Below are 25294 nucleotides of genomic sequence, written 5' to 3'. Positions count from 1 at the left end.
TTGAAGTATGGAGGGCAAATTGTACAGACCACAGATTACACAGAGTGCAGTTACTGCTGTTTGGTTCTTGACAGAGTTTTTAGTTGGACTCAGGGCTGAGCTGAATATCAGCTTTTTAAGCCAAGGCCGGAGACATTATGTTTTCAGGTTGTACGTCTGTCCCATATTCTTCTACAGGTGATATATCCGAAGAACACTTTGAGGTCTTTCTGTCAAACTTTGCACAAATGTTGACTGTGACTTGTGCTTGTGAACACCAAACACTAACCTTCCCAAACATTGCCTTTATCACTACAAAACACCCATAACCTCTACATCTGCTACAAACAGGCACCCAACCACACAGAGACATACCACCGACATGCGGCACTTCTATTTTTTTTTTTTTTCCAAGCATCAGTAAGAAATGACGTCAGTCTGCTGCTGAGGGCGTCGACTGACTTGAAGAGTGTAAAAGAAGCGTAAGCAGACGTACAGTTCAGTTCAGTTAGAGGGAGTCACAGTATCACCTTCATCACAATGTTGTAAACTGTTGGTCGTGTCTCACCCTGACCAGTATGTTGACTTTGCAGAAGACAGTGGTGAGTTTCAGGTCTTTGTAACGTAGGTTTACTGACTCATTTCTGGACTGTGAGGAGACTGAATGAGGTTTGTGTTGATGAATGTTAAAATTTAAAGTAGCTGCACACTCACAGAGTTATTACACACTGTAACACTAGTATTACACTGGATCCTTCCTGTGCACAGGGTTTCTGTGTTTTGAAGCAGGATGAGGTTGATGATAAACTCCACACAGGTTTCATATTTTACACTCGGCGCCTACTTTGACACTGAGTGTTTCAAATACTTATATTTCATGGCTGTTATGTTGTTTTATCTTTTAATCCTTTGTGCCAATGTGCTGCTGATTGTGATCATCTGTGTGAACAGAAGCTTACATGAGCCTATGTACCTGTTTCTGTGCAGCCTGTTTGTAAATGAACTGTATGGTAGCACAGGGCTGTTTCCATTGCTCCTGGTTCAGATTCTCTCTGACGTTCACACTGTTTCTGCTTCTCTGTGTTTCCTGCAGATTTTTTGTTTGTATTCATACGGAAGTGTGGAATTTACAAACTTAGCCGTCATGTCTTATGACAGATATCTTGCTATCTGCTGTCCTCTACAGTATAACACACATATGACATCTAATAAGGTCGCCATCCTTATTGCTGTTATATGGTTTCCTCCTTTTGTCGCTGTTTTTGTCACAACATCCTTGAGTGCCTCTTTACAGCTGTGTGGGAACATCATTAATAAAGTTTACTGTGACAACTACTCCGTCATAAAACTGGCCTGTTCTGACACCAGAGTCAACAACATCTATGAACTCGTTGCTGCTTCTCTCACAGTTTGTGTTCCTGTATCTGTAATCCTTTACACTTACATGAGGATCCTTAAAGTGTGTTTCTCAGGCTCCAAACAGACCAGACAGAAAGCTGTCAGTACCTGCACACCTCACCTCGCTTCTCTGCTCAACTTCTCTTGTGGAGTTTCCTTTGAAATATTACAGACCAGGTTTGATATGAGCAGTGTGCCCAACATGCTGCGAATATTTTTATCATTGTACTATCTAACATGCCAGCCGCTCTTCAGCCCCGTAATATACGGACTGAACATGTACAAAATACGCATCATATATAAAAGTCTGCTTTCAGGTTCTGTTGAGTGTAGATCATCCAACAGATTTGTACAAGAGAAAACAATAAATCAATAATCTTCATTTCCTGACTTGAGATATTGTATCAATAGGTGGGAAATTTATTGTGAAAGTTGTGAAGAATTAAAAATAAAGTTGGGCGTAATTTGAGTTTGTCTTTGCGTCTCAGCCAAGATTTTATTGGGTGAAAGTTTGACAGCTATTTTAAATTGTCCATTGAGAATGAATGAATGAAGTGATCAAATAAAGTGATAAAGTTAATGTATTTGTCCTGAACTTAGAGTCATTTGAATATTTATTTATTTATTTATTTTTTAAGTTTTATGCCACAGCTGTGATCCCTGCCTTGATCAGATCATTACAACTACTGAGACTCTGAAGAGTAAGACTTTACAGCACAAACACAGGATGAGTTCCAACTTTGATGCATTGTAAGAGTCGAGTTAGGTCAATATTCAGACCCCTTCACTTTGTGCACAATTTACTATGTTGTAGATTTAATCATAAATGGAAAAGAATGCATTTTTTCCGAGCTTCAGAAGTGCTCTGCAGAAATGGGAGAGCCTACTTGAAGGACGACCATCTCAGCAGAACTTCACCAATCTGGCAGAGACAGAAGCCGCTCTGGAAAAAGGCAGACAGACGTGGCCAAACTGATTGGTACAATTCCACTTAAAAAAGAAAAAAGAAAAAAAACACTTGATTTTCTCTGAGCTCAAACTGACAGAGGCAGCTGACATCCACCCTTCTCTATTCCACATGTAACAGAAAGGACACGATGATTTTCAACCCTGGTTTTCAGTGTAATGTACAATTTTAAATAATACAAAAAGAAAAAAAAGAAAATGGCTTCGGCAAAAATACTGGGACCCTTCACCAAACATTTTGTCCCCATAGATTATTTTAAACTAACCTGTGTGTCCTTGTGTGTGGTGGTCATACACAGCAGGCTCCTGAACGAGCCCATCTTTGTGCATCTCTGCTCAATAAATTGAGCTTTAAATTCTTTTTAAATTGATCAAATCCTTCTTTCTGCACATATTCTTCCACTATGAATCTTTTCCCGTTTATTTATATCTCATCATATACTGAATGGTTAAAACAGGAAAAAATATTCAGTCTGCAAGTCTGTTTTTTTTTTTCCAAGCATCAGTAAGAAGTGACGTCAGTCTGCCGCTGAGGGCGTCGACTGACTTGAAGAGTGTAAAAGAAGCGTAAGCAGACGTACAGTTCAGTTCAGTTAGAGGGAGTCACAGTATCACCTTCATCACAATGTTGTAAACTGTTGGTCGTGTCTCACCCTGACCAGTATGTTGACTTTACAGAAGACAGTGGTGAGTTTCAGGTCTTTGTAACGTAGGTTTACTGACTCATTTCTTATTTCTATAACACACTGTAACACTAGTATTACACTGGATCCTTCCTGTGCACAGGGTTTCTGTGTTTTGAAGCAGGATGAGGTTGATGATAAACTCCACACAGGTTTCATATTTTACACTCGGCGCCTACTTTGACACTGAGTATTTCAGATACTTATATTTCCTGTTCATTCTGACATTTTATTTTTTAATCCTTTGTGCCAATGTGCTGCTGATTGTGGTCATCTGTATGAACAGAAGCTTACATGAGCCTATGTACCTGTTTCTGTGCAGCCTGTTTGTAAATGAACTGTATGGTAGCACAGGGCTGTTTCCATTGCTCCTGGTTCAGATTCTCTCTGACGTTCACACTGTTTCTGCTTCTCTGTGTTTCCTGCAGATTTTCTGTGTTTATATATATGGAAGTGTGGAATTTACAAACTTAGCCGTCATGTCTTATGACAGATATCTTGCTATCTGCTGTCCTCTACAGTATAACACACATATGACATCTAATAAGGTCGCCATGCTTATTGCTGTTATATGGTTTCCTCCTTTTGTTGCTGTTTTTGTCACAACATCCTTGAGTGTCTCTTTACAGCTGTGTGGGAACATCATTAATAAAGTTTACTGTGACAACTACTCCGTCATAAAACTGGCCTGTTCTGACACCAGAGTCAACAACATCTATGAACTCGTTGCTGCTTCTCTCACAGTTTGTGTTCCTGTATCTGTAATCCTTTACACTTACATGAGGATCCTTAAAGTGTGTTTCTCAGGCTCCAAACAGACCAGACAGAAAGCTGTCAGTACCTGCACACCTCACCTCGCTTCTCTGCTCAACTTCTCTTTTGGAGTTTTCTTTGAAATATTACAGAGCAGGTTCGATATGAGCAGCGTGCCCAACATGCTGCGAATATTTTTATCGTTGTACTTTCTAACATGCCAGCCGCTCTTCAGCCCCGTCATGTACGGACTGAACATGTCCAAAATACGCATCATATGTAAAAATCTGCTTTCAGGTTCTGTTGAGGAGTGTAGATCATCCAACAGAGTTGTACAAGAGAAAACAATAAATCAATGACTTTGACTCTACTGGCATCAATAATCTTCATTTCCTGAGTTGAGAAATTTTATCAAAAGGTAGGAAATTTATCGTGAAAGTTATTAAGAATTAAAAATAAAGTTTGATGTGATTTCAGTTTGTTTGATGACAGACAATGATTGATAGTTTTATTTGTATTGAGTGAAACACGATCTACTTTTCTACTTTATTCCTTTTTTATTTTCACACAGTTACATTTTAGTCTTGTTTATGAAGCAACAATAATTGATCCTAAAATCACTGAGTCTCAGCAACGATTTCGTTGAGTGAAATTCTGACATCTATTTTAAATTACTGAGAAAGAATTCAGTGATAAAATAAAGTAATAAAGTTAATGTACTTGTCCTAAACCTAGAGTCATCTTGAGATTCTCTTGCATCATTTCAGTATTTTGATTTTTTTATTTAATGCCTCAGCTATGATGCCTGCCTTTATCAGATCATTACAACTACCGAGACTCTGAAGAGTAAAACTTTACAGCACAAACACAGGATGAGTTCCAACTTTGATGCATTTTAAGAGTCAAGTCAGTTTATTTACTGCAAAATCCAAAATGACTCAGAGGTCTTTACAGTCAGCGTGTGCACGTTCTGTCCTTATACCCTAAATCTGAATAGGGAAAAACCCACAGGAAACAAGTGAGAAACCTGAGGACAGATGGACATTCAGTAGTCGTCTTCTTTACAGAGAAGACAGCTGGGCCAGCAGGACACGTTCCATATAGAGAAAAAAAATGACAACATTAGACAAAGATAATATGATTTGAAGTGTCAACACTTTTATTGACGATCTTCTACACTTCTCTCAGTCATTATCCAGAAGTCATGTCCTCTGACGACTGTCTAACATTCACAGACTAAAATTGCTGTTCCTCATTAATTACTTACCTGACTGTGGCGGCTCATCATGGTCTGATTTGTCCACCCACAGTTTCATAATGACTCTTCTCAGCGTTTCCCTTACATTGATTTATTTGTGGTAACCCAGCACAATATCAACTCTGATCCCTGCATACTGATTTTCTGTTATTTTCTAACCTATTTTTAAATTTATTTTTTTACTTTGACAGTAACCCCACGACAGTGACTGCCACAGAGAGAATCTAATTCTGCAAATGGCATTTTTTCAGTTCCACAGTTCCACAGTATGTTATACTATCAGCAGAATCTAAACCACTTGAAATGAGGCCACTGCAGCACATGAACAGGCCAGAACAAGAGTATGTGGATCTGGATTTGCCCAGTAAGATCAGTACTGGAGCTGATGTACTGTGGATCCAGTGGATCAGATCAGTGTGTCCTTGGTTGGAAGCTCATGCAGTTTTTTTTTTTGGTAGCTGTTGAAGTTGAGTTATTAAATGTTTACAAACGGCACATATTTGCAGAATAATGGTAACAAATTGCAGCTGTTTTTTTCTGTTTTATATATCATACAACGTTTATTTGTTATATTCAAGAGTTTTTGTTGAAGCATAAGAATTCAGACCTTTTTCCTAAAGACAAAACTCGGCTGCAGCTGTTTCTGTTGTATAACCTGCATGTTTCATTTCCTCTGCTTCACATACACAGTTGACTTCAACATTTTTTCCTGTTACTCAAGCAATGATCTTCACTTAGGAGCAAAACAGACTTTTACATATGTTGCGGATTTTGGACATTTTCAGTCCGTACAGCACAGGGCTGAACAGCGGCTGGCAGGTTAGAAAGTATAATGACAAAAAAATACCCAGCATGTTGGGTAAACTGTTCATATCAAACCTGCTCTGTAATATTTCAAAACAAACCCCGAAAGAGAAGTTGAGGAGGGAAGCGAGGTGAGGTGTGCAGGTACTGACAGCTTTCTGTCTGGTCTGTTCTGAACCTGAGAAACACACTTTAAGGATCCTCATGTAAGTGTAAAGGATTAAAATGAGCGGAACAAAGACAGAGAAAGCACTAACAAACAGTCCGTAGATGTTGTTGACTCTGGTGTCAGAACAGGCCAGTTTGACAATAGAGAAGTTCACACAGTAAATTTTATGAATGGTGTTTCCACACAGCTGTAGAGAGGAACTCAAGGATGTTGTGCCAACAACCACAAGAAAAGCAGGTAACCATGTGACAACAATGAGCGTGGCAACCCTCTTAAATGTCATTCGTGTGTTATATTGTAGAGGATGACAGATAGCCAGGTATCTGTCATAAGACATGATGGCTAAGTTGAAAAATTCTACACAAACGTATGAATAAACACAGAAAATCTGCAGGAAACACAGAGAAGCAGAAACAGTGTGAACGTCAGAGAGAATCTGAACCAGGAGGAATGGAAACAGCCCTGTGCTACCATACAGTTCATTTACAAACAGGCTGCACAGAAACAGGTACATAGGCTCATGTAAGCTTCTGCTCATACAGATGACCACAATCAGCAGCACATTGGCACAAAGGATTAAAAGATATAACAACATAATTATAGTGAAATATAAATATTTGAAAACCCCAGTGTCAAAGTAGGCAGCGAGTGTGAAATGTGAAACCTGTGTGGAGTTCACCTTCATCCTCACTTGCTAAACAGTCATAACGCTGATCAGTGGAACAACTAACTACACAAATGTAAATCTTACATTTCAATGCACTTTTGTTTTCAGCAAGTGATGAAACCATCAAACACACTTACTGTGGTTTGTATTAAAATCACGATCAAGAGCTTAAATGTAACCTAAAAGTTGTAAAACTTAGTTTGAGTGTGAATCAAAGCGAGTCTCTGCTGACTGAGATCAAACTCTGCTTCTGCCTCTTTTAACCTTTTCAAGACAGAGACGCCCACAGCATACGTGTGTGTGTGTGTGTGTGTGTGTGTGTGTGTGTGAGTGAGTGAGTGAGTGAGTGAGTGAGTGAGTGAGTGAGTGAGTGAGTGAGTGAGTGAGTGTGTGTCCCGGATTATTCTACGCGCGATATCTTAAGAACGCTTTGAGGTCTCTTTGTCAAACTTTGCACTAATGTTGACTGTGACTTAAGGCAGATCTGAGTAGATTTTTGAGGTCAGAGGTCAAAGGTCAAGGTCTCTGTGACCTTAATGCCAATGTTGTGCTTCAGAACATGTTATCTCTACAATGCTTTGAGTGATGTTCCTCCAACTTTACACACATTATCACTGTTTGTTAAAGAGGCCCAAATACCCCTCACAGTACCCAGATCAGGTAGACTCAGGCAGCCATCATCCCCACTTACAGCTACATGTCGTTTGAGCTCCACCTTTAAGTCTGGTACCTGGTTCAGCCTCTTGTCGTTCACATATGATGTTTCATCAATGGTTCCATCATTGGCCAAGACTGAGCAAGGCCAGAGCAACAGGCCCCAGTGTCCCTGCTGTAATGGTTGTCTGCGTACCTCACAGGTTTGAATCCATAGCACAGTAACAGAGGCTCTTCTGTCTTATACACTGGGTTGTGATCTCAATCAGAAAGGATGGCGAGGAGGCACTCTAAATCTGATGCCACCGTTGGATGTGGATTTTTAATGAAATGTGTCTTTATTCATAAATGAAGATGTGGTGGTGCTGAGTGGTCTGGGGTATTCTGGGGTAGTCCTTCAATACTGTTGGCATAATATCTACAAATCTTACATTAAGATACAAAATGAAAAGCTCCTTTATTTTTACACTTATTTTACTCATCTATATTCTATGATCAATTATTTGGCATAAAAAGTTCCGTTTTCAGAGCATCGGCAGGAAGTCCGTGAAAATGGGCGGGATCTTGTGATGATGAGCTCAGTCTGCTGCTGTGAAGGTTCAGTGACTTACAGAGTTTAAAAGAAGCAGAAGCAGAACTTCGGTTCATTTAGGGAGACGTCAGAGACAGAGACAGAGACAATACTGAACTGTGCTTTTTTAGTTTCATACAAACCTCATGTTGACTTTGAATCAGGGAAAGAGGACTCTGGGCACTGAATCACATTTGTTGATTTAAAATTAATCACTGATGTGAGTAAACTGAATGTTGTTCATATGTGGTTTCCTCTGTGTTATGACGGACCAGAGGAGGATGATGATAAACTCCACTCAGGTTTCATATTTCATACTTGGTGCCTATTTTGACACTGGACAATTTCAATACCTGTTTTTCATGATTGTTATGTTGTTATATCTTTTAATCCTTTGTGCCAATGTGCTGCTGATTGTGATCATCTGTGTGAACAGAAGCTTACATGAGCCTATGTACCTGTTTCTGTGCAGCCTGTTTGTAAATGAACTGTATGGTAGCACAGGACTGTTTCCATTGCTCCTGGTTCAGATTCTCTCTGACGTTCACACAGTTTCTGCTTCTCTGTGTTTCCTGCAGATTTTCTGTGTTTATTCATATGCAAGTGGAGAATTTTTCAACTTAGCCGTCATGTCTTATGACAGATACCTGGCTATCTGTTACCCTCTGCAGTATAACACACAAATGTCATTTAACAAGGTCGCCATGCTCATTGCTGCAGTATGGTTTTACAATTGGCTTACAGTTGCTGTCACGATATCACTGAGTGCACGGTTACAGCTGTGTGGCAACATCATTAGCAAAGTTTATTGTGACAACTACTTCATTGTCAAACTGGCCTGTTCTGACACCACAGTCAATAACATCTATGGACTTATTGGCACTGGTCTTGCAGTCTGTGCTCCGCTCTTTTTAATCCTTTACACTTACATGAGGATCCTTAAAGTGTGTTTCTCAGGCTCCAAACAGACCAGACAGAAAGCTGTCAGTACCTGCACACCTCACCTCGCTTCCCTGCTCAACTTCACTTTTGGGACTTTCTTTGAAGTGTTACAAAGCAGGTTCAACATGAGCAATGTGCCCAACACGCTGCGTATTTTTCTGTCGTTATATTTTCTTACATGCCAGCCGCTCTTTAACCCTGTGATGTACGGACTGAAACTGTCCAAAATCTACATCCTATGTAAAAATCTGTTTTGCTGGAAATCATAGATCATCCATTCAATTTTTCCAACTTGACTACCAATAAAAAAACCCCAATAAACTGATGCTTGTGAATCCACTCTACTATTGACAACTGTACCATTGTGTATCTCACTAAGGATGCACTGAGACAAAACGATTTTTGATTTTCCTTCGCTCTGCATGTAAAGATCATTTTCATTAACAATTAATCTGCAAATTATGTTTTTAATTTATTGCTTAAATTGCCCAGAAAAAAAGTTGCTTTACTATCAAATTATATAAAGTAAAGCAGAAAATTGTTTTGACCAACTGGGACTGATATTTGGCATTTCTGTGTAAAAAAATGAGCGGTCGTCCAGTTCATCAGTGTGACCGAGTCATATGAGTCAAACTTCAAACAAGCCCACAACAACATGGGTTCAAATTCAGGGCTCCTGGGAAGGAGAGAAGACTAAAAAAAAATAAAATCTGAAGGACGAAACACAGAAGAATCCTCAGGAGAACCGATTCAGAGAGATCCCTCCAAAGAGCTGAGGTTTGAAAGTGACAGCCTTCAGTTAACTGGGGTACCGAATACGCCTCAGTATACTGGTTATGATATAGCTAATGGTAAAATGGCATTCAATAAAAGATTAAAGGGAAGTCTTAACTATTATTGAAACGCATTAAATAAAACAGAATTATAACAGGATAGGATTAAATCCAATGCCAAGACAAAATAAACATCCATTCTAGATCACGTATTAATGAAGAGCAGCAGAATCTCAGTGTAGTGTGTAGTTTGGTGGCCTTTTTCCTGACGATGTGGTTCCTTTGGTTTAATCATGATCAAGTTGTGACCTGGAGCAGGTGACGTGTCACCGGACTGTCATGATAAAAACATGAAAGGACCTGAAGATATATCTGAAGGAAGCTCTTGGTTTGCTAAGCTAACCAATGGGATGGCACGATGGGTCTAATTTATTGAACATGAGCTTCCTTCATAAAGGCCTGGGCTCAGCTTCAGCTCAGTAAGTTGACCTTGAAGTTTGCCACCGATCAACTGATAACTCTGCTTAACAACGCTTTTATGGACTTTCACCCTTTAAATCATTACGTGTCTGTGTTTGTATATTAGTTTGTTTACTTAAAAATTACATCAGATGATAATTCAACTTCCTGACGCATCTCAGCATCACTTCCGTAAATAAACATTAACTGAAGGACTCCCTGACCGTATCCAGTACAGCTCCTCTCTATGAGCTCTGACAGCAGATCAGTAAGCTGCAGTTGTTGACACAGTAGGTTTTTCATTGTATATTGACTGTTTGAATCTTGTGTGACTCATGTTTAGGAGTCTGATCAGTGTTTGTAGTTCAGCTGTGAGGAGCTGCTGAAGGATCATTCGTCAGATCTCAGTCTAACTTTTTACCACATTTAGCTGAAATCATTTACAGGAACTTTATTTCAATGAACCACTTCTCACATCATTTAGTGACAATACAACACAGGACGTTTTCCAGACTGCGGTGTGTTTAAATCACCAAACATTTCTAGGCAAGATATTATAAAAGATTTACTGACCCTTTTCTTTACCTTGGATCTGCGTGACTAGTCAACTTATTATAACAGAAGATATGTTTACATGTATTTCTTATTTTGGACATTTGCATTCCATAGATGACGGGATTCAAAAGAGGTTGGAGTATCGCTAAATACAGAGACAGGACGATACGCAGCACAATGGGAGCGCCGCTCATATCAAACCTGCTCTGAAGTATCTCAAAGCAGCAGCCAAACGTAAAGTTGAGCAGGGAAGCCAGGTGAGGTGTGCAGGTACTCGCAGCTTTCTGTCTGGTCTGTTTGGAACCTGAGAAACAGATTTTAAGAATTTTCATGTACGAGAAAAGGATTGGAAGCAGAGGAACCAGGATGGAACCAGCAGTGGCAACAAGTCCATAGATGTTGTTGATTTCAGTGTCAGAACAGGCCAACTTCACAATGAGGTAATTTCTGCAGTACAAGCTGTTTATGATGTTTCCACACAGGGTCAAACGGATGTTTAACGATAAAGTAATTAAGAATTTCACAAACGAGTAAAACCACACAAAAATAATAAAGATAAACGCCTTGTTAGACGTCATAAGTGTGTTATACTGTAGAGGGTAACAGATAGCCAGGTATCTGTCATAAGAGATCACAGCTAAATTACAAAACTCTATATTTACATATGTGTACAAGCAGAAAATCTGCAGGAAACACAGAGAAGCAGAAACAGTGTGAACGTCAGAGAGAATCTGAACCAGGAGGAATGGAAACAGCCCTGTGCTACCATACAGTTCATTTACAAACAGGCTGCACAGAAACAGGTACATAGGCTCATGTAAGCTTCTGTTCATACAGATGACCACAATCAGAGATGTGTTGAAAATAATAATTACAGTGTACACCATCGCAGTCATCATGAAGCAAAAGTATCTTAAACTTCCAACATGTAAATAAGCTCCGAGGATGAAATACGATAAAGTGGATGAGATTGAATTCACCATCATTCTCACAGTCACTCACAGTGTGCAAATAATGAAACAGTCCTCTTCTAATTATTTACCTCAAAATAAATCTGTAAACGATGTTACACATAGCTCAGCTGTGGTTGATCACTACATCTCAGACCGCTGCAGTCACCTGTGACTGTCGGCTGCTGCTGCTGCAGCTTTTTATACCTTCTGAGAGCAGATGGATCCAAGGCCTGACCCATCTCATCGTCAACGCCCACCTCAGCTTATTGATCGACAGGATCAGTTTAAGCAAAGAGCAGCCGCTGGACATTTGATGATACTGCATGTTGTAGAATAAGGCAGTGTGTTTGGTACACGTGTTGGTTTCCAGTGATACAGTGGTGTCCTGTTTGCTATGTTGTGCTGTTTCTTAAGGCCAATCAACCAGGAGAGCAAAACCCTGAAAAAGCTCAACAAATGTGCTGTTGTAATGTCAACTGCAGGCGTCAGACCGTCCTTTTCAGTCTGTATGTATTTACATTTCGTCTCAGCCCATTTGAAGTGGATGTCACAGTAGAATATCCCCCCTCAGTGTTGTCGGCAAGGCCTTCGCCCTCGTTGAACCGAGCGTTTGCAGACTGGGTATAACCTGAGGCACAATGTGGGCTGAGAGCGGTCGATATGATCTTCACACGAAAGCAGCTGCTAGAACCGTGAGCAGAGGCGACCACTGTACATCGCCCTCATTGACCTGACCTTTGACCTCGTCATCGGGAAAGGCCTCTTCAGACTGGACGTGACCGTCGCTGCTTATGGGGCTGAGACTTAATGAGAAAGACTGAGCTTTGTTTGTTAACAGGTGTCTGAGAGTCGGTGTGGACTGAGATATCAGAAACAGTCTGTGCGTTGATGTGAGCTGTCTTCATGTCGTCATTCATTCAAAAAGGAAAAGTAGCTGCATGTCATGGAAAGACAATGGACAAACATCGAACAGACTGCAGTATCTGTCCATCCTGACGTGTGTCATCACACAGCGGTCTGAGGGGAGGTCATTAGCAACCCTCTCTGGACCAGTGAAACCAGTGCTGAGGGCTGCTCGGGCTAATTGGTCTCATTGATCCCACTGGTCAACAGCTCTGTAATTTGCTCCTGAGAGAATTAACGGAAACTGTGGCTAATGTGAAGACGCCTGAGGGACAAACATGTTGACGTGCTGAAACGACCTTTGACCTGAGGGACTCAGCGCAGTGGTCGAACTTTCTAAACACCAGCAGCCTCTCTGTGGGGTTTACATGAACTTCAGCTGAGGGTAAAGTTAGATTGTGCAGAAGTTTCTTCAGTATTACTCCTGATGATTGTTCGAGAACTTGACTGTTCAGTGAAGAGTTTAGAAATGAGTTTGTTTGTCCCTGCTGTGGTCATCCGATGCGATGTGTTGATGCTGAGAAGCGCCTGGGTCAGGTCAGCTTCTTTTAGTCATATCGAGGATGTTCTCTTTTTTTTCCCACGCACCATCTAGAACCTGCTCATGTCCTCAATGACCTTTAAGGACCCCTACCTCCTCTTTAGGGTCACTCGAAGCTTCTCAAGAACCTTAGCATCCACAAGAACCACTGGAATGGTCCCAGTGAGCTCTGGACTTTCTCCAAGCACAGCTAGAACCTCTCTACAGAGCACTAGAACCACCATAAGAACCCATGGAATCACATACAGTAGCATGTGGTGAACAGTCAGTGATTTTAAACGTGTAATAAAAACCAGTTGCCATGTGGATGCTGTCAGTGCCAGAGACCACAGACCAGCTATGATGTGCACCATTGTGGACAAACCCTCAGAGTATCGTATAGAATAATAACAACACATTTATATATATATCGTTTTAAAGGAGAGAGGAAAATAAAAAGATGGTCAGGATCTGTGCAGCCAGACCCGTTTCTGTCCCGAGTGGGACGTCCCGGTCCTCGTTTCCTGCTGCTGCATGAAGACATTAGCTGTCAGCTTCTCTAACATCAGTGAAAGAGGAAAACTTGAAAACATGAATGGACAAATGCAGAAATCTTATTGCGCGTGTCCGTGGTATGTGTTTTATAGACCAAAATCCACTGCAGCCTGTTTCCTGTCATCATGAGTTACTGAGTCTTCATGATCATTATTAATATTATTTTCATATTAGAAATGTTTTCGCCTCGGTGAGTGCTGGCGAGGAGAGCGGACGTCTTCCAGATGATTTTGTGAACACAGACAGAAACCTGTGACGAAGGCCGCCACTGAATAAATTCAGATTGTTAAGATTTGTTTTGATTTCAGTGGCTCACGTGTTTATCGAGAGGGGGCGGGGCCTCAGCCTGTCCTCTGATGTCATCAGACATGGCTCCCCACCTGTCTGTCTGCAGTTCAGGTGTATAAGAGCTGCTGCTCGTGGAGTTTTGTCTCTCAGCAGCTCAGGAGGGTTTTCAGCTGCTGATCCGGATCGATCGCTGATCACCTGTTGTTACCTGTCATGTGTTGTCGTGTCTAACTTCCTCTCTTACAGGCTGACTGCTCGCTTCATTCCACTGCGTTTATATTTGTCTTCCTGTTGTGACGTTTACATTAATTCATGTGAAGTTTGAATGAGGTTCAGCTGTTCCTCTGGTTCCTGATGAGTCTCGGATGAAATCGTCTCATTTTGCCTTTGACTGGTTCACACACTGAAAACCTGAAGCACGTTTCATGACTTTTCCTGTGATTCTGAGAATTGATGTCACTTTAAGTTACGTGATACTGAATAAACCTGACTAACCTTCTGAGTTTTCAGTCATCAGTGATGAATGAAGGTTAGTTTCCTCACTCTCTTGCGTCTGATGAAACTTTGAATCCTGATCCGTGATCATTTATCACAAACGCGCTTCACAGTGAAGATCAGAGCTTTTTCATTTTCCCTGCTCTGATGCTGAGTGTGTGTCGGTGTTGCTCATGTTCAGGTGTCACAGTTGGACTCTGTCTGTGCAGGTTCCTTTTCTTCTGAGGCCTGGTGTTTGAGGCTTTCTCTCTGCCTGACATCGTAAAACCAGCTGAAGGTTTTTACTCTGGCAGTTTGTCCTGATGATGCAGAAATGGGTTTTCTAAGTTTAAATATAAAGTTTTAAACAAACGGCGTCAGAAAACAGTGCTGCTCCTCACTGTACTTGCTTGTACGTGTTTGTGGATATGACGGTGTGAAGCCACCAGCAGTTGTTGGATCTGATCTGATGGGGAATAACTCTGAGATCGTGCTTGTGCTTCAGGGTCTGAACGACTCTCTGACCAACCGTCAGATCTACTTCGCCTTCGCCCTGATGTCCTACTTCTTCACCATCTTTGTGAACCTGACGCTGGTCGTCACCGTGTGTGTGGAGAGGTCGCTCCACGAGCCCATCTACATCTTCCTGTGTAACCTGTGTGTGAACGGGATCTGCGGAGCGTCCAGTTTCTACCCGAAGCTGCTCCACGACCTTCTGGCCGACTCTCACGTCATCACGTACTCTGGCTGTTTGGCTCAGTTATTTGTAGTTTACAATTATGTTTTCTGTGAGTTCACCAGTCTGACTGTCATGGCTTACGACCGCTACCTGGCCATCTGTCGGCCGCTGCAGTACCGGGCGCTGATGACGGCGCAGAGGGTGGCGCAGCTGCTGCTGCTCACCTGGTGCTTCTCGCTGCTGGAGGCGGTGGTGGGCATCACGCTGACCGCCTCGCTGCCGCTCTGCAGACGCCACATCCGCAAGATCTTCTGCACCAACTGGGAGGTGGTGAAGCTGTCGTGCTCGGACACGACCATGAACAACATCTACGGCTTCGTGCTCATGTTCTCACACGTCTCGCAGACCGGACTCATCGTGGTTTCCTACGCGTACCTGGTCCGAGCCTCGCTCCAGTCGCGCTCCGACCGCAGGAAGTTCGTTCAGACGTGTCTGCCGCACCTCGTCACCCTGCTCGTCTTCACCATCTCGCTGCTTTTCGACATCATGTACGCTCGCTACGGCAGCGACAGCGCGCTGCAGGCGCTGCAGAACGCGCTGGCGGCAGAGTTCCTGGTGGTCCCGCCCCTCGTCAACCCCATCATCTATGGCATCAATCTGCAGCAGATCAGGTCCAGGATCCTCCAGAACTTCACCCACAAACCAGAGATCCTAAAGCCACATTCATGAAAAACAAAGTTGCATTAATAAAAAAAAATAACGTAAAAAAAAAAAAAAATTAATTGATTTTACCAAAATTTCACAGTAATAAAAAACAGATTATGTGACTGAAGATAAACTTTCCCCATTTCGACTCCTGTGAAAATAAAGGTTCAAACACAAATCTGTTTTTTTCTCCTCAGTCTGTTTCATTCATGTTTAACCAGAGTTTAAAGTTGATTTACGTGTTGATCTAATGTAAGATTCAGATACAGTAAACAATGTGTGTCAAAGCTGTTTAAATTTTCATGAAGTGATAGAAATGAAAAATTAACTAACTCTATTCAGCTTTTTTAATTAGTTGGGTGAAAGAAAAGATGATAACTCAGTTTGAAACATTAAAAAACAATAACGGGTAGTTCGCAAATGGTAAATACATCATAGATTAGTAAAATATTAGTAGTAATTACTGAATAAATTCTTCACATGCACACACTGAAACATCAAGTGAAATAGTGTTATTTTTAATTTCACACTAAGTTTAAAGTAAAATGTAGTTTACAAAAATTAACATTTTGTCTCGACCTCAAGTTATTTATATTTTTTAATCACAAACATGACTTTTTTTTTTACTCATACCAACATTTATTCACTTTTCTGTTCGCCTCCTGAAAACTACAACTATGACTTATTTAACTCTGTAGTTGTCTTTTTATACTTTTTAATTGTCTAAGAAAATGTTTTAACACTTTGAGTAAAGTTGTAATTTTTCAAAAAAAATTACAAAAATAGTCACAGTTCTTAGAGAATAAATAACCAAACGACCAAAGCATTTTGAGAATAGGAAAAATTAAAAAAAAAAAAAAAAAAAAGATGTATTATTTAATCAGTTACGTCGTAGTTTTATGAGGAAAAAACACAAAAATCATGCATAACCAGTTGTTTCTACTAGAAAAGTTAGAAAGTGGTATGATGTTGAGTGTATTCTCAGTAATCACTTTTTTTTTTAACTTGTTTTGTTTCCTGCTGAAACTGAAGACAAAGAACTTTTTACTCATGAAGACATGTGAGACATTTTCCGGTTTTATTCTGGTTTATTGGTAGATCTCAGGAGAACCACATTAACAGCAGTTTCTATTTTTAACACCGCTGAAGCTGCAACAGTAAAAACACCAAAGATCCGTGAGCAGTACAGAGGTCTCACTCTGTCGTCTGTTCACGGGACCAAACACAGAAACAGATTTAACCCTTTAACATCGGCAGCTTCGGCTTCTTTAACAAAAATAACGGACTCTTCGTGGAGCTGAACGAGTCTTTCACAGCTCAGCATCACAACAACGTGACACCGTGAACAGCGGCTCCTCGTCTGTACAACATAAATATCTTTTCTCTCTCCGAGTATAAAAATAAATAACATCCACAGAGTGTGACGCCAAAACTTCCACATTCAGATAAACATCAAAAACACAACGAAAGGAAAAAATATAAAGAGCTGATCTGTTTGGTTTCATCTGCAGTATGGAAGTTCTCTAATGACAAAGTGTTAAGACAAAAAAACAAAACAAAAATCAAATCAAAGTATCTTGTAAAAAAGAAATAATTCAGCACCGTACATAAACATTTCTATAGAACATACCAACTTAATATTTTTTAACAAGATACGTTTATTTTGTGTAAAAATTCAGGATAAATGTTTCGCTGTTTCTTGTTAAAACTAAAAACTAGTTTGTTTTGTGCGTCAGCTCGTTTTGTTGTTAATGAACTTCCATACTCTCACACCTCAGGACTGCATCAGTCCACAGCCTCTGTCCTGATAACCAATCAAATGAAAGAAACCGACAGTTAAAGAAAAATAATCACTCTTTGGTTGGACTCTGCTGATTACCCATCATGCTCTCTGCTGTATGATTAACGTAGTGCACAGTTCAGACCTGCAACTTAATGCTGATCAAGCTATTGATTTTTTTATTTGTAATTTTTCTGTCTGCGTCCAAACTGGTGCTTCAGTCCAACATGAACTTTACTGACACCACTGAGTGAAGCAGCTGCTGCTCTGATTGGTCTACAAATACAACAGGATGTGACATCACAGGAGGGTACATGGGGGGCAGCGTTAGACGAAGCGACGAATGAGCTTGTTTCTCTCCGGCTCCAGGAACTCGTCGACCAGCGCGACCGTCACCCTCCTGAGCTCCTCCTCCAGACTGGACACCTCACTGCAACACAGACACAGAGATGATGTCACCAAAGGCGCACGCACATGACCACGATGTCATTTCTACGCAGCGTGCGGGACAAGAGCAGAGCCACAGTAACACTGAGGTTTCGATTAATCGTTATCATGATGTCGTCATTAAAAATCAGACCTTTTCCCCGGCGCAGCGCAGAACTCTGTGTAGTATTTGATCTTTGGTTCCGTCCCGCTGGTTCTCAGTGTGGCCACCACCCCGTTCTGCAGAGTGAAGGTGATCATCTGACTGCTCCTCGACACTGGAAGAACCTCCACAGGAAACACAGAGGAGCATCATGTCTCACAAACCAAACCAAACCAAACCAATGTGGAGACACCTCACACAGCTGTGTTCTGTTTTCTTACAGATCTGAGGTCAGCCTGGCTGCTGTCGTATCCTGTGGTAACGTCTCTGACGTGGACGATCCGGACGCCACCGCACATCTTAGGGTACGAGCCCTCACCGTCGAAGTTTCTGATCCGGCTGAAGATCTTCTGGATGGTGGGCGGGTCGTTACAGATGACGTAGGAGGTTTTAGACACATGATAACCATACCTGGAGACAGGAAGCCGTAACAGAGTCTGAACAGACTGTCAAAATAAGACAGAAGAAACAACTCTACTCTGATTTTCAGAAGAAATAATTGTGAGGACGTAAAAAACAGCCTGGGATTCCTGGGTCCCCTAAAACCTCAGCGACCGGGACGACCTGAGCTGTGTTTGTCTGTCTGGTTTCTCTTCTGTGTTCAGTTCAAAGAACCTGAGATTTCAGACCAAGTGTCTGCTGCCCCCCTGTGGTGGAAGCTTTTTAATCTGGCAGTAAATGGAGGATACCTCTGCATCCCACAGACTGAAACCTGACTTTAAAATTAGATTAAGGAAAAATCTGTCATGTTTTTTTTTACAGCATATTAACATTAAATGCAGGCAGAGTATGTTCACATCTATAATTAGAGTTTAGTTCCATGTCATGACATTTCCGGACTCGTAAACCTGTGGGACAACCTGGATCATGAAGTCTAAATATTCTCAAACATGCAGCGTACGTCTGGTAGATGTTGTGCAGCTGCTGGTTCAGACTCAGGTTCTGCTTGTGGAGGTAAGCAGCCATTTCAGCCACGACCACCGCCGCGCTCACGCCGTCTTTCTCGGGGACCATGCTGCCACACAGGAAACCTGACGGTGACAGAAAGAGAAGTTTTGCTTGTCTTCTACAGAGTCTGTGTTCAGAAAGTGCTGCAGGAAATGGGTGAAATCACAGATTCACAAATTTAAATAATTACCAATCGACTCCTCAAAGGAAAATACGACTGTGTTTCCTGTTTTGGACAGTTCGTGTATCCTGTTCCCGATCCACTTAAAACCCGGAAGAGTTTCCTGTTCAACACAGAGACAGGAGACATTCATCATCTTCATCATCCACCTGTTCCTCCTCCACCCTTCCCCCTCTTCCCAGCCTAATCAAACCACTGATTGATCGCTGAGATATTTCCAGGTGTAGCTGAACCCGTCTCACCTCGAAGTGAAACCCCTCGATTCGGGCGAAGGCCTGCAGAATCTTGGAGGACACTGTGGTGGCCAACATGTAAACCCTCTGAGTGTCTGCTGGATCTGGATGATTCTCCTTCCAGTTAAAGAACATCCACCAGCCGAGGAGAGCCGCCAGCTCGTTACCTGTGAACACCTTCCAGCCACACCTGAAACACGGGTAGATACAGGTAAATACGCCGGTAACACAAATTGGTAAACACTGGTAAACCACACCTGTAGCACAGGTGAACACTGAAGAACTACACCAGTAACACAACAGCTCCACCAGCAGTGTTGTAATTGACTGTTAGCTTTCGCTCGGACTGAAATGAGCAAACGTCACAGTTACCCATCAGACATCTCTGCTACAGCCAAACGATCAGCATCAGGATCCGTCGCCAGAACAATCTGAGCGTTTTCCCTCTCTGCCAGGAGAAGAGAAAGCTTCTGCACCACAGAAGAAGAAACAGAAATAACCGATTACTGAAGCAAGAAAACAGGATTTTTAAAAAATCACTTGAAGACCTGATCTGTTTCCTACCAGAACAGACTCTCCCTCCTCTGGGTTCGGGCAGCGCACAGAAGAGAAGTTGGGGTCGGGGTCTTTCTGTTCAGGGACGGGGATCGGTGGAGCGAAGCCGAAGGTCTGGAAGGCCTGCTGGACAAAGACGTGCCCGACGCCGTGGAAGGACGAGTGGACGAACTTCAATGGACAGCTGCTGTTCAAATCCCTGAGACGCACAAGAGAAACATGGTTTTCAGTCTGTGGCGAAAGATGTGCAATGACTCATTCAACCACTGTGGAACCAGATCGGAGAAGACCATGGCCCTTCCCTTCCCTAGACCAGAGTCCAGTACCAGAGTCTTAAACTGTGAGGACGACCTCTACAGCTAGTGCGGGGGACTAGCTGTAGAGGTCGTCCTCCTCTTACCTATGGAAGCAGAGGGAGGTGAGTTCGTCCATGTAGCAGCTGTTGATCTGGGTCAGGGGGTCGGTCCTCAGGGAACAGCTCTCCACCAGCTCCTCGTCCCAGCAGGAGGCGCTCCAGGGCTCCAGCTGCTCCTCGATGCTCCGCAGGATCTCCTTGTCGTGAGGCGAGGAGATCTGAGCGCCGTTACACCAGTACACCTGCAGCGGGAGGTACAGATAAATTTACTTCCTTTGTTAAATGAAGACGGTGCTGTGTGGACCCGGATTCAAGGTTGATGTAAAACTGAAATGAACAAAATGAACCTGCTGTAAATAAATATCCTTGTAGTCAGACACAAGGTGTTTGATGTCTGTTTGTTAAAATAAACCAACCACAGCTCTTCACTGTCATTGACCCTGCAGCAAAGAAGTGAAAAGAATATTTTCTAAGCTGTAAGAAGTTTCTAGGTGTTTCACGTCCAGTGTTTGAAGTGCAGCCAGACTTATCGTGGTTTCTGACCTTGTATCCGTTGTCTTCCTTAGGATTGTGTGAGGCGGTGATCATCACTCCAGCTGCCGCTCCGAGCTTCCTCACGGCGTACGGCTGGAACAGAAATGCACATTAATGCTGACCATGCAGCCGTACAGATGACGGTCAGGTTTCAGAGTGACGCAGCAGAACCAGTGAGACAGGGGACGGATGTTTCCTCACCACGTAGGGCGTCGGGACAAATGTGGAGAAAAGATGAACAGGGACGTCTCTGCTCAGTATCACAGCAGCCGTCAACTTTGCCAGCCTGAAACAAATAAAAACACAAAAATCAGAGATACACCCACCGACATCTTTATGTACACCTGACCTCCGGCCTCCTCCACATCACTGCCCCCAAAGAGCAAACACTGGGGCCTCTGTGCATCTCTCTGTGACTGACCTGTTTTCTTACTGAAGTCTTTTCTAATTGAAAACCCTAAAAACAAAAATGAAAGTAGATGAAGTGAACTCTGCAGAGTTCAGGATTCCTGTGGGTTGTGGTGAAATCCATCAGCTGCAGAGTGAAGATGAGTTTTTACCTCTGACTGCTGCAGCCGCTCTCCTCCTGTCCCCTGGTGTCAAAACCAACAACCACTCCTCTACTGTGGAAGTCTGCGAAGTACCTGGACAGGTAGGAAAACAGACCCTGAGGAGAGACCGGGAAAGAAAATGACACAAAACAAGCATCGTGTTAGAGATCAGTCGTTAAAGTGATCACCTCACAGGTGACCAACAAACCAAAGGATGTGAGGACAGGAAACACCAGGAGACGAGACTAAAGGAAGCTGTTCATCGTACAGGACCACGGTGTGAGGACTGGTCTGACGTGGTCTGACCTGTGTGGACTGGATGACGGTGAGGTCGTTGATCCGGTTGAATCCGGCTCCCATCGGCGCTCTGAGTCCTGCCGTGCCAAAGCTCATCCTGCTGCAGAGTCTCGCCCTCAGATCATCCAAACGACCTGCCGCCACCAGAGACTCCACCTGAGCCCGAGTCCTCCGGTTCTGCAGCACGGGAGAGTAAACCCATGAAAGCCTTAAGTATCTGGTATCTCCAGTGTGTTCAGAAACTATTAAAACACTTCAGGGAACGGCAGCATGAACACACACACACACACACACCACCCTGCTGCCACAAATACTCAACGCCTCCAGTTCTGAAACGTGCTGGTGTTTGGACTCTGAGTTTCTATGGTGAAACATTTTAATTTTACAGTTTTTTCTGAAAATATTTTAACTTAGCTTCTCCTTCGCTGATGCGATCATATCTGTGATGAGCTGAAACTGGTTGAACCTAAAAAAATAATATGTGTTTCAGATTTTCGGTATTTCAGATCTCTAAACAGATCCCAGAGAACCTGTGAGTACACAGAGAGATTACGGTAAATATATCAGTCAGCCTGGTTTGTGTGTGTGTGTGAATCTTTTCCAAGCTGCTGACATTTACAGTGGAGGTCAGCAACATTCACAGCAGCCGTGACCTTTAAAATCCCACAGCTCGGAGGTCAGGCATTTCTTCAGTGACACACATGAAGAAATGTTCCCAAAGGCCAAACTGAAAAGTCTTCAGCCCTGATTTAAGCAAAACGAGAGTTTCTGAGCAGAACTGCTTTTTTTCTGGGAGTTTGTTCTAAAATGTGAGGCATAAAAACTCAGTGCTGCGTCACCAGGTTTGGACTCTGGGCTGGGGACAATAAACAGGTGGTCTGGGACAGGTCGAAGCAACGGGTCGGAAACTGGAGCGTTTTAAAATTAGTTCTTTGACAAAAAGGAAGCCAGTGTAAAGATGTGAGAACCGGACTGATGTGGTCTCGTGCTCTTAGTGAGGACTCTGAATCAGCTGCAGGCGTCCTACTGAAGATGAACACACTGACACTCTTTTCTAAATCCCACAAAGACATCAGTCCTTGATTTATTCTTTGGTAACAGTCGGTTGATTTTGTCTTAATGTGGACTTTAAAACTTAGGTCTGAGTCCAGGACTACATCCAGATTGCAGACCTGATCTGTGGTCTTTAATGACAGTGACTGCAGCTGATCATTGACTTTTCATTTTTGGCTTAAAAAACAGTTATTTCAGTTTGATCTAGAAACATGGTTCCACTTTTAAAATGTAAAGCATGGCAATATTTTTATATACAGTCTGTGGGTGGGATAAACTGGGCTTCACATAGTAAAAGAAATTGCTATAAAACCATTTTGTGTGTTTTTTAGAATAACTTTGCTCCTGTTATGGCTGTCCAAGGAGACACAATGAGACGGAGGAGGTGTTTGCTCAATATGTCAGAAAATAAGAAAACAGCAGCAGATGCAGCAACATACAGATGTAGTGTTTAAAATGCACCTGCATCAGAGGGAACGTGGACGTGTGGGAGGGGAAGTCTGCAGGTAGCAGGGGGATGTTGGTGGATCTGAACACCAGCCATGTGGTTCAGACAGTGGTACCCACAGACAAATATTATGTGGATGAATAAGGGCTGGTTGGCTGATAGATGATGATGATGATGATGGGATAAATACCAACTCATCATTAAAACGGAGGTTTCACTAACTGCACAGGCCTTCTCTGGCTACTTGCCCCCAATAGAGTAAATCAGCTGAGTCATGCTGCCATTTAATCGCCTGATAACCCACAAAGCTAATCTCCATCACGACCCAGACAGCCGCCGGTGCTCCCGCCTGCCAGCTGGCCTGTAGGTCCGCACTGCGTGCAGCACACACTCCCTGACGCCTGACAGACACCCAGCTGAAACCAGCCCACACGCGCGGCTGTGTCGTTGTTCAGAACTCTCATTTAATACCCATTTATTTTTAGATTTATTTTGCATGTCGAGCCAATTAATTACAATAAGACACCTCACATTATAGATGTCCTGAAATGGTTCGTTCTCGAGGTAAATTCGGCCTATAAAAGCTAAATACAGATGCCGATATTTAAATCGAAATGTATGTTTTGTAGTTGCTGCGTCGGTTATTCTCACACGACTTCAACACGCTTTGTGCGCACTGTAAAACTGCGCATAAAGTTTTTCTGATCAATGAAAAAAGATGTAGAAAATAAATTTAGGGCCGATTTTACCAGTCGACCACAACTATCCATCACATACAGGACTTAAACCAGTTTTACTACGTGTGTTTGCCACCATACAGTGTCAGCGTAAAATGCGGTATTTCTCAGGGAAATTCCAAACTGACAGATGGACGAACATTCACCTTGTCCCAGCTTAGCCACTGCTGCACCGCCTTGTCCAGCTGCGGGTCGCCGGTGCTCTGGCACCTCAGGTTGGCGTTCAGATCCCCGTTAACTCCGTTATCGTCTCCCATGGTGACGGACCGAGCGAGGCCAGCTAACACTCAGTGGACCGCAGCAGGGTCATCTGGCTGTCGGACAAAGCAGCTAACCGCCAGCGTACTGTGACACGGGTTTTTTAAACTCCCAGCGGCTCGCTGGTCCTGGCTCCTCGACCTGACGCACGCCTCCTCTTTGTTATGGCTGCCGGTGGTGAACTCCGTGACTCTGCCGGTTAGCCTTTCGCTTCACACACCGAGGCTAATGTTAGCTACACGCTACGGTTACGCTACAGCCGCGGGAAGTCGATATTAGCCCGCTAACTCCATGCTACCCAGAAAATACCTCGGTAAAGTTGGACACGACCGGAATATTAACCACCAAACTTCATAAGCACCGCAGTCAAGCCCTGAACGGGAGACACACTACGCTTCCGGTCTGTTGTTAAAATAAAAGCCTCTCTCTTACGCATTTATTTTGAAGGAAACGAAGAAGACTAGTGTGGTTTGTTTTTTGACATTGAAATTAGACCCATGATGTTTTTGCAGCATTCACTGTGAAACCTAATATGAGTTTTTCGCTCAAATATGATGTCCATTGATCGATTCAAGAGCAGATCCTTCACTTCCGATCCAGCTTGGTCTGGCTGAGGTCAGTTCCCTCTGGTAGCTTCTTTCCGGGACAAACGTTTTAAAGCCACACTGATGGACGTTTCTGTCCTTTTGGAGGCAGCACATAACACAATAATGTACACAACATAGATTTTATCATCTTGTTAAGTAATTGCGAAACAGCTGCTCACGTCCTCATTCAGAGGACTCATGTCAGCGGGTTTTAGTAATGTGATTCCCAACATTTCTTGACTATGAACAAGGCCTTGAACCAGGGATCAGGGATTTTGTTGTCCTGAGGAAGTTCCTGTGTTCATCTGATTGATGATGAGATAAAATGATGTTAGAGGTCTAAAGTTTGGACCACTGGTCTCTGGTCCACAACAAGAGCTCAGCAACCACAGGGTCTGTTTTCATGATCATGTGCTGTGGATCTCACTAGGCTCCAGCAACTTACAGCTGCTTAACGGACCTTGTGGCAAGACCGTTTGG

General features: G+C 42.7%; 6 protein-coding genes and 1 pseudogene across 6 annotated transcripts; 4 read left to right on the top strand and 3 right to left on the bottom strand.

Annotated features, from left to right (window-relative positions):
• The first annotated feature begins 754 nt into the window (after window positions 1-754).
• Window positions 755-1753, top strand: LOC121187233 (olfactory receptor 10A6-like). The gene has a single exon (XM_041046405.1). The coding sequence runs from the start codon at window positions 770-772 to the stop codon at window positions 1751-1753; it is 984 nt and encodes a 327-aa protein (XP_040902339.1). The 5' UTR covers window positions 755-769.
• Window positions 1754-3136: 1383 nt separating this feature from the next.
• On the top strand, window positions 3137-4138 carry LOC121187232 (olfactory receptor 10A2-like). Its single transcript, XM_041046404.1, has one exon. The coding sequence runs from the start codon at window positions 3152-3154 to the stop codon at window positions 4136-4138; it is 987 nt and encodes a 328-aa protein (XP_040902338.1). The 5' UTR covers window positions 3137-3151.
• A 1633-nt stretch (window positions 4139-5771) lies between these two features.
• On the bottom strand, window positions 5772-6716 carry LOC121187543 (annotated as a pseudogene).
• Window positions 6717-8162: 1446 nt separating this feature from the next.
• LOC121187231 (olfactory receptor 11A1-like) lies at window positions 8163-9113 on the top strand. Its single transcript, XM_041046403.1, has one exon. It carries the CDS (start codon window positions 8166-8168, stop codon window positions 9111-9113), a length of 948 nt encoding a protein of 315 aa, XP_040902337.1. The 5' UTR covers window positions 8163-8165.
• Window positions 9114-10657: 1544 nt separating this feature from the next.
• On the bottom strand, window positions 10658-11614 carry LOC121187230 (olfactory receptor 10A6-like). Its single transcript, XM_041046401.1, has one exon. The coding sequence runs from the start codon at window positions 11612-11614 to the stop codon at window positions 10658-10660; it is 957 nt and encodes a 318-aa protein (XP_040902335.1).
• Window positions 11615-14793: 3179 nt separating this feature from the next.
• LOC121187229 (putative gustatory receptor clone PTE03) lies at window positions 14794-15732 on the top strand. Its single transcript, XM_041046400.1, has one exon. The coding sequence runs from the start codon at window positions 14794-14796 to the stop codon at window positions 15730-15732; it is 939 nt and encodes a 312-aa protein (XP_040902334.1).
• A 1044-nt stretch (window positions 15733-16776) lies between these two features.
• Window positions 16777-24595, bottom strand: pgm2l1 (phosphoglucomutase 2-like 1). Its single transcript, XM_041047257.1, has 14 exons — window positions 24116-24595; window positions 21741-21908; window positions 21444-21550; window positions 21085-21169; window positions 20893-20976; window positions 20395-20591; window positions 20004-20193; window positions 19812-19909; window positions 19449-19629; window positions 19216-19309; window positions 18979-19108; window positions 18299-18488; window positions 18069-18202; window positions 16777-17918 (listed from the first exon to the last, which is right to left on the bottom strand). Exons 1-14 carry the CDS (start codon window positions 24224-24226, stop codon window positions 17816-17818), a joined length of 1872 nt encoding a protein of 623 aa, XP_040903191.1. The 5' UTR covers window positions 24227-24595; the 3' UTR covers window positions 16777-17815.
• Between the last annotated feature and the right edge of the window lie 699 nt (window positions 24596-25294).

This window comes from Toxotes jaculatrix, chromosome 9, assembly GCF_017976425.1.
Source record: "Toxotes jaculatrix isolate fToxJac2 chromosome 9, fToxJac2.pri, whole genome shotgun sequence".
NCBI lineage: Eukaryota > Metazoa > Chordata > Actinopteri > Toxotidae > Toxotes > Toxotes jaculatrix.
This window is presented reverse-complemented; position numbering and strand designations above follow the sequence as displayed.

Coding starts and splice junctions, on each gene's coding strand:
- LOC121187231 (XM_041046403.1), top strand. CDS start 8,166: ATGACGGACCAGAGGAGGATGATGATAAACTCCACTCAGGTTTCATAT.
- LOC121187229 (XM_041046400.1), top strand. CDS start 14,794: ATGGGGAATAACTCTGAGATCGTGCTTGTGCTTCAGGGTCTGAACGAC.
- LOC121187233 (XM_041046405.1), top strand. CDS start 770: ATGAGGTTGATGATAAACTCCACACAGGTTTCATATTTTACACTCGGC.
- pgm2l1 (XM_041047257.1), bottom strand. CDS start 24,226: ATGGGAGACGATAACGGAGTTAACGGGGATCTGAACGCCAACCTGAGG. Junction 21,170..21,443: donor AGCGGCTGCAGCAGTCAGAG/GTAAAAACTCAT, acceptor TATTTGTTTCAG/GCTGGCAAAGTTGACGGCTG. Junction 20,592..20,892: donor AGGAAGACAACGGATACAAG/GTCAGAAACCAC, acceptor CTCCCGCTGCAG/GTGTACTGGTGTAACGGCGC.
- LOC121187230 (XM_041046401.1), bottom strand. CDS start 11,614: ATGGTGAATTCAATCTCATCCACTTTATCGTATTTCATCCTCGGAGCT.
- LOC121187232 (XM_041046404.1), top strand. CDS start 3,152: ATGAGGTTGATGATAAACTCCACACAGGTTTCATATTTTACACTCGGC.